We start from the raw sequence: 7,778 nt of genomic DNA on the forward strand, positions 1-7,778 counted from the left end.
TGAACCGAAATTGTGCCACTACCCTCCAGACTGGGTGGCAGAGCAAGACTCCATCCCAAAAAAAAAAAAAAAGAATAGAAGAAGTAGTGGGATCTGTGACTGTGAGCAACCGAGTGAACTCACTACCTTCCAGCCAGCTGAATATTCCTAACTACGGTGGTGGTCGGATGACTGTATGTGTCAAAGACCACAGAACAGTATGCTAAAAAGTACGAATCTTACTGCATGCAAATTAACCCTCAATTTTTTTTTTTTTTTTTTTTGAGACAGAGTCTCGCTCTGTTCAGCCCAGGCTGGAGTGCAGTGGCACGATCTCAGCTCACTGCAAGCTCTGCCTTCCGGGTTCATGCCATTCTCCTGCCTCAGCCTCTCGAGTAGCTGGGATTACAGGTGCCCGCCACCACGCCCAGCTAATTTTTTGTATTTGTAGTAGAGACGGGGTTTCACCATGTTAGCCAGGATGGTCTCAATCTCCTGACTTCGTGATCCGCCCGCCTCGGCCTCCCAAAGTGCTGGGATTACAGGCATGAGCCACCACGCCCCGCCTAAACCTCAATTTTTAAGAGAGAAGGGGATGGGAGGAATACAGCATGGTTCAAGAACCACATGGCCCTTTCTGCTCCTCAGCCTGGGGAATGTCCCTCTCTGGACCCAGGAGCCACACCCCTGACCCACTCTGGACCAAAGTGCTCCCAAAGGGTCGTCAGCCAATGAGAACAACCAAAACCAACTCCACCAACAGAGCATGCGCATCCAACCACATCTCCCTCCAGTACAGTGACTGGAGCAAGGGACACTACTGTCATCCCGCTCACAGATCAGGAGAGCTTGGCTCTGAGATAGGAAGTCACTGGCCCAAGATCCCCAAGTAGAGAGTGACCCAGCTAGGATATGACCCCAGGATGTGACCCCAGGTCAGGCCCATGCCCACCACCTCACACCTACCTTTCTTCACTGAAGGGACCTTCCTGGCCAAGAGAATAGGGAGGGGCACCGTGCCCAGCTGCTCCCCTCCCATCTTGGGACCAACCTGCTTCTTCCTCCTCCGTCGCCTCTTCAGCTGGTGGGCAGCCAGGGCCAGGGCCACAGTCCCCAGGGCCGTGGCAAAGAGGACTTTCCGCAGGCCTGGCGTCAACCGTAGCTGGGAGAATGCAGACTGCAGGGAAGAGGAGATGCTGCCGGTTACACCTCCCTGGGGAAGGTCCAAGGCAGCAGGACCGCCCAAGAGCACCTCAGGGACAGGACATACACCGGCCCTCCGGCACATCTGCCGACCAGACGAGAGACTGAGAGGCAGCCGCCCTGGACAGGGAACTTGACCAGCCTCCCTGAAACACAGGCCACAGAAACATAAAGATGGCAAGATGCCAGTGCTGAGGAGGTGAGGTCTAGGGGCCAGCACCCTCAGTCATGAGCATACGAGCCACAGTGAACGAGCACCAGCTGTGCCCGGCACTGCACTAGGACCTAGCCTGGGGTACCCATCTGAGTCCCTGTCATTTCCAGACGAGGAACCTGAGGTTCACCCAGGTGAAGACACCATGCTGAAGGCGACAGAGGCAGACATGAAACCCAGATCTGCTGACCGCCGTTTCTCAGCGATGCCTCAAAGATGATGACACTCACTCACCTGCCACCCCATCTGAACACTTCCTACTGCTGCACCTCACCCTCTGCCCCCCGGGCCTGGGAGCCCCTCAGGTGGGACTGCACCCCACAGGGCAGATCTTCGGTCAAGAGCCCGGTCAGCCACAAACATGTGAGTTGTCAGGGAGGGCACTGACCCGTTTTACAGACTGAGTAACTGAAGTCAAGAGTTCATATAGGACCAGGTGCAGTGGCTCATACCTATAAACCCAGCACTTTAGGAGGCCAAGGTGAGTGGATGGCTTGAGCCCAAGAGTTCAAGACCAGCCTGGGCAAAATAGCAAGGCCCTATTTCTATTACAAAAAGCTTTTTTTTTTTTGAGACGGAGTGTTACTCTGTTGCCCAGGCTGGAGTGCAGTGGTGCGATCTCGACTCAATGCAACCTCCACCTCCTGGGTTCAAGTGATCCCCACCCCCCCGCCTCGGCCTCCCAAGTAGCTGTGATTACAGGCACCTGCCACCATGCACAGCTAATTTTTTTTTTTTTTTGAGACGGAGTCTTGCTCTGTCACCCAGGCTAGAGTGTAGTGGCATGATCTCAGCTCATTGCAACCTCCGCCTCCTGGGTTCAAGCAATTCTCCTGTCTCAGCCTCCCAAGTAGCTGGGACTACAGGCGCACACACCATGCTTGGCTAATTTTTGTACTTTTGGTAGAGATAGGGTTTCACCATATTGGTCAGGCTGGTCTTGAACTCCTGACTTCAGGTGATCCACCTGCTTCAGCTTCCCAAAGTGCTGGGATTACAGGCGTGAGCCACCGTGCCCGGCCCACCCGCCTAATTTTTGTATTTTTAGTAGAGACAGGGTTTCACCATGTTGGCCAGGCTGGTCTCAAACTCCTGACCTCAGGTGATCCGTCCGTCTCGGCCTCCCAAAGTGCTGGGATTACAGGCGTGAGCCACTGCACCCGGCCAAAACAATTTTTTTAATTAATTTAAAAAAAAAAAGTTCATATAGTCTCAGGCTAAAGAATAGGCCTAAAGCCTCAGACAACAAACCCAGTCCAAAGAGGAGACACCAGAGGTCTGGCAAAGCAAGAACGAGGGCTCAGCGTTCCCGGACGTGGAAGGGCACTGGGCTGAGCATGGAAGTGTTTCACAGACCAGAGGCACAACCCACCCCGATCCTTACCTGCCCAAACGTCGTGTACAGGAACACGGGGATCTCGGCCACCGTCATGGCCAGGGCCTGGATCATAGACGTGCCCTCGGCCCTCCGGAACGCCATGGCAGGGCCAGTGCCCCAGGCAAAGTCCTCAGGGCCAAGAGCTTCCAAGGAGAACGTCTTCAACTGGTTGCCAGCTGGGTCCCGGGCACCATCCACGCCCCAGAAGGACAGGGACACACATACCAGAGGGCCCCTCCACAGAGCTAAGAGACAGATGACCAAGTCAGACAAGAGAACGTGCACACGGGAACATGCAGAAATGCACACGAGAGGGTCCATGGGGGAGGAGGTGGGAGCAAAGCTTGCCTCCGGAACCCCAGGCCTGGAATCAGGCCCCAGGCTTCTGCATCTGCCCGCCAGCAGGCAGCCCCACACCCACAGACCCTCTGCCTACCAGAGGCCCTGCAAGCGAAAACATCTCTGGCTGGCCAGCCCAGGAGAGGACCCAGAACCTGGGAGGTGGACAGGTCACTCTCAGACTTAGGGCTTTAAGCCAATTTTCTCTACCTTTTTCAACCCATGGACCATTTGCTAAACAAAAATCTTAGGCCCCAGACTAAGAATCACTGCATCTTTTTACCTCCCACAAAGTTAAGAATGTTTTCTTGCTGGGCACGGTAGCTCACGCCTGTAATCCCAGCACTTTCGGAGGCTGAGGTGGGTGGATCACCTGAGGTCAGGAATTTGAGACCAGCCTGGCCAACATGGTGAAACCCCATCTCTACTAAAAAATACAAAAATCAGCCGGGTGTGGTGGGACGCGCCTGTAATCCCAGCTACTCGAGAGGCTGAAGCAGGAGAATCGGCTTGAACCTGGGAGGTGGAGGTTGCAGTGAGCCAAGATGGGGCCACTGCACTCCAGCCTGGGCAAGAAGAGCAAAACTCAGTCTCAAAACAAAAACAAAAACAAAACAAAAACTAGCTGGGCATGGTGGTGCACACCTGTAATCCCAGCTACTCAGGAGGCTGAGGCAGAAGAATCGCTTGAACCCAGGAAGCAGAGGCTGCAGTGAGCTGAGATCACAACACTGCACTCCAGCCTGGGCTACAGAGCGAGACTGTCTCAAAAAAAAAAAATAATAATAATAATAAAATAAAGAGGCTGGGCACGGTGGCTCACACCCGTAATCTCAGCCCTTTGGGAGGCCGAGGAGGGAGGATCACGAGGTCAGGAGATCAAGATCATCCTGGCTAACACAGTGAAACCCCGTCTCTACTAAAAATACAAAAAATTAGCCGGGCGTTGTAGCAGGCACCTGTAATCACAGCTACTCGGGAGGCTGAGGCAGGAGAATCGCCTGAATCCAGGAGGCAGAGGTTGCAGTGAGCCTAGATTGTGCCACTCCACTCCGGCCTGGGTGACAGAGCGAGACTCTGCCTCAAAAAAAAAAAAAAAAGACAAACAAAAAAAGGATTCTGTGAAGTTGATGCCACCCAGCTTTCCCCCAGCCTCACCTCTGGTTTCCAGTGAGGAAACTGAATCTCAGACAAACTAAGTCAGGAGTCCAAAGTCACACAGCTGGTACATGGTAGAGTCAGACTTTGTGCTCAGTGCGATGCTTTTGCTAAATTTGACATGCAGCAGGAAGTAGCAAGCCCCAGCAGACCACAGAGTACTGGGCAGCTTTCCCCTGGACCTTGGGAGATACTCCCCTCCCCGCCAGGGTACCCCATTGCCCCTTCCCAAGGCCAGGAAATAACTGGCTTGATCACACCTAGCCCGGACCCCAAGACCCGGCAGGGTCCTCCCCCACTTCCAGCTCCAAGCCCAAGGATGCCTTCAAGGTCTCCCGGGACCTCAAGCGGAAGGAACACACAGGCCAGGACAGACCCTGTCTCCCTGGGATGGTAGCCAAAGTCACTGGGCCAGCAGAAGAAACAGCTTCTCCCGAGTGAGTGGGAAGGACTGAGGAGCCTGTCACTCTAGATCTAGGGCTGGGGGTTGTGTGTGAGAGCAGAGGCGGGCAGGGTGATGTTCTAGGACTAAGGAAGCTTCCAGGTTGTCAAGGGTAGAGACATCCTCCCAGGAGGCTGTGAATTGAGCTACGTGAGCTGCAGTGGTCAGGACCTAGGTTAATACTGTAAGCCATGTCCCCCTACCCTTTACCCCAATCCCAGGCTGGCTCAGGTCTCAAAAAGAGGGAAGACAAGAACATCAGAGCGCCAGCAGCTACTATTTCCCAAGCCCTTACTCCAGGCCAGACTTAGAACAGGCTCTCCACGACAGGCTTTGAGTCCAGTCCTCTCAGAACCCTCCCAATGACCAATGTTTATCTCAAGGATGGGGAAACGCGGAGGCTCTGAGATGAGGCAGCCTGCCTCAGGTCACCAAGTACTAAGCGGCCAAGCTCTGGGGGATCTCAAGACTGTGGTAGGGTTTCCCAGCTGCTGCCTGCTACAACTGCCACTGCTCCTTCCAGGCCACATCTGTAGGACTTCTGGGCCCCCAAGTGAGAAGCCCACATGGCGTTAAAGATGAGCCTGAACAAATGCTCCAGGGGTGACTGAGGCCCACTGTTTGCGGGAGAGTCCAGAGCAGCCCCTGCTGTCCCCACTGGGAGGCAGAGCCTGCAGGTGCGAGGTAACACCACCAGCCCCCAAGCCTGCTTCACTCCAGGGATGGATCCAAATCCAGTCAACCCACAGGGTGTCCATCCCCCTGGCACCCTGTCCGTCCCCCAGGGCCTAAGCTGAGACCCCTCCACCTCCTCTCCACAATGAAAAGTCCATGGCAATGTCCCCTACCAAATGGACACTTCTACTGCTGTGCAGGGCCTGGCACCACTTGGGCAGCCATCTCTCGTGCCCTACAATCTTAGGCGGACACCTCCTCATTCCACCGTCACCACAGCACTTATAGCACCCTCAGCCTGGGTGCCTAAGCTTATCATCCCACGCGCCTCCTCCCCTGCGCTAGACAACCCCACTAATGACTCTGGCCTGGGCACTCATTCCGCCTGGACCCCAACAACATCCCCGACTCCCTTGAGCCACTCTGCCCAGTCTCCTATTCACCCCATGCCGGACCCCTCAACAGTCCCACCATGCCGGGCACTGGGCATCCCCGCGTTGGACCTCAGCAATATCCCTGTCTTCAGAAATTGCTCACTCCACCCCAGACATCTTGGGCAGCCCCTTCTTCTCTTGCCCCCACCCCAGAATATCCTTGAAACTCACCCAGGTACCCTCTGGCGACGCTCACGGCCCGCACACCTGCTCCTTCCATCCCGGGTGCTTTCCCTGCCTCGGATCCGGTACCTGCGCGCCTGCTCCAATCCCCGCCACGTTCCAGGCCTGGGCATCACCTCCCTGACCCAAGTACCTTCTCGTTCCACTCCCAAGCAAGGCACCCTCTCGCACCGTCCCCGGCCCGGGTACCCACTCATTCCAACCCCGACACCTTCCCGGTCCAGTTGGGCCCGGACACCTGCGCCTGCTGGGTCCTCGGCTCAAGTCCCGGGCCCTGCCGCGCTGCCCGCCCGCCCGCCTTGGGGGCTCAGCCCGAGCCGATACTCACCCGGGATCCCATCGCTGCGGAAGGGCAGCGTCTCCTTCCCCCGCGGCTGCGCAACCAAACAGGCCGCCGGGGGCGTGGCCTAGCGCCAGGCCCCCACCCTTTTCTGGCCAATGAGCATCGCTGAGTCGCTCAGGACCGCCACGGCATCTGGCCAATTAGGCGGGTCATGTGACCAAGCTTATATTCTGCCTCTCCCGCCCTCTTCCCCGCCCCCTAGTGCGGTTGAAGCGCGAGTGGTCTCTTCTCTTCTACTATTGGCCATTCAGATTAGATCGACATGGGCGGCTGGGTGGGGCGGGGCCACTCTTAAAGGGGCTGAAGCGGAGCAGTCAAGGCTCCAAGGGGCTTTCTTGGAGGACGCCAAGACAGGCTGAGCCCTCATATTAGGATCCTCTACTCTTGTCGTTCCCCACAAGGACAAATCCTTCCCACTCTCCAGCGCCCATTTTCAAATACTACCGCCCCTGACTTCCTGCAGCATGCTCTTATACTGTCGCCACTCTCCCCCTTGTTCTGGAGTTGTTTGCAAAAGTGCCAGGTCTCGCCGCTAGATAGCGTCTCTCTGAGAGCTGGAGTCAAGGGGTCTTCAGTTCTGGCCACCTATCTGGGTCTTACACTAAATACCAGTATTGAGATCAGGCCGACCTGAGACAGAATCAAGTGTTGCCACTTCAGCTCTCTAGAGCTTACCCCTCTATGAAATAGGGATGAAGCCGGGCGCGGTGGCTCACGCCCGTAATCCTAGCACTTTGGGAGGCCGAGGTGGGGGGATCACGAGGTCAGGAGTTCGAGACCAGCCTGGCCAACCTAGTGAAACCCTGTCTTCACTAAAGATTAAAAAAAAAAAAATTAGCCGAGCGTGGTAGCACACGCCTGTAATCCCAGCTACTCAGGAGGCTGAGGCAGGAGAATCTCTTGAACCTGGGAGGCAGAGGTTGCAGTGAGCTGAGATCCAACCATTGCACTCCAACCTGGGCCACAGGGCGAGACTCCGTCTCAAAAAAAAAAAAAAAAAAAAAAGAAATAGGGATAAAATCTTCCCTTTTCCAAATCGCAGGGCTTTGGTGAGGATGGAAAGAGGACGGTGTGTCAGCCCTTCCATAACTGCAAAGAGCTGGGCACAACTACGTTTTAAAATTGTAATTGTCGGCCGGTAGCAGTGGCTCATGCCTCTATTCCCAGCACTTTGGGAGGCTGAGGTGAGTGGATCACATGAGGTCAGGAGTTCGAGACCAGCCTGGCCAACATGGTGAAAACCCGTCTCTACTAAAAATACAAAAGTTAGCCGGGCGTGGTGGCACACACCTATAATCCCAGCTACTTGGGAGGCTGAGGCAGGAGAATTGCTTGAGCCGGGAGGAGGAGATCGCAGTAAACCAAGATCACGCCACTGCACTCCAGCCTGGGCAACAGAGCAGGACTCCATCTCAAAAAAAAAAAAAAAG

The 7,778-nt window shown here is 55.4% G+C and overlaps 1 protein-coding gene across 1 annotated transcript; it reads right to left on the reverse strand.

Annotated features, from left to right (window-relative positions):
- Positions 1 to 945: 945 nt before the first annotated feature.
- LOC116465030 (mitoguardin 2-like) lies at positions 946 to 6,412 on the reverse strand (the record flags this gene model as incomplete). Its single annotated transcript, XM_058435221.1, has 3 exons — positions 946 to 1,156; positions 2,781 to 3,019; positions 6,334 to 6,412. Coding segments are annotated over 3 exons (529 nt in total), but the record flags the coding sequence as incomplete, so codon positions are not given.
- Between the last annotated feature and the right edge of the window lie 1,366 nt (positions 6,413 to 7,778).

This window comes from Hylobates moloch, unplaced genomic scaffold (genome assembly GCF_009828535.3).
Source record: "Hylobates moloch isolate HMO894 unplaced genomic scaffold, HMol_V3 SCAFFOLD_2690, whole genome shotgun sequence".
NCBI lineage: Eukaryota > Metazoa > Chordata > Mammalia > Primates > Hylobatidae > Hylobates > Hylobates moloch.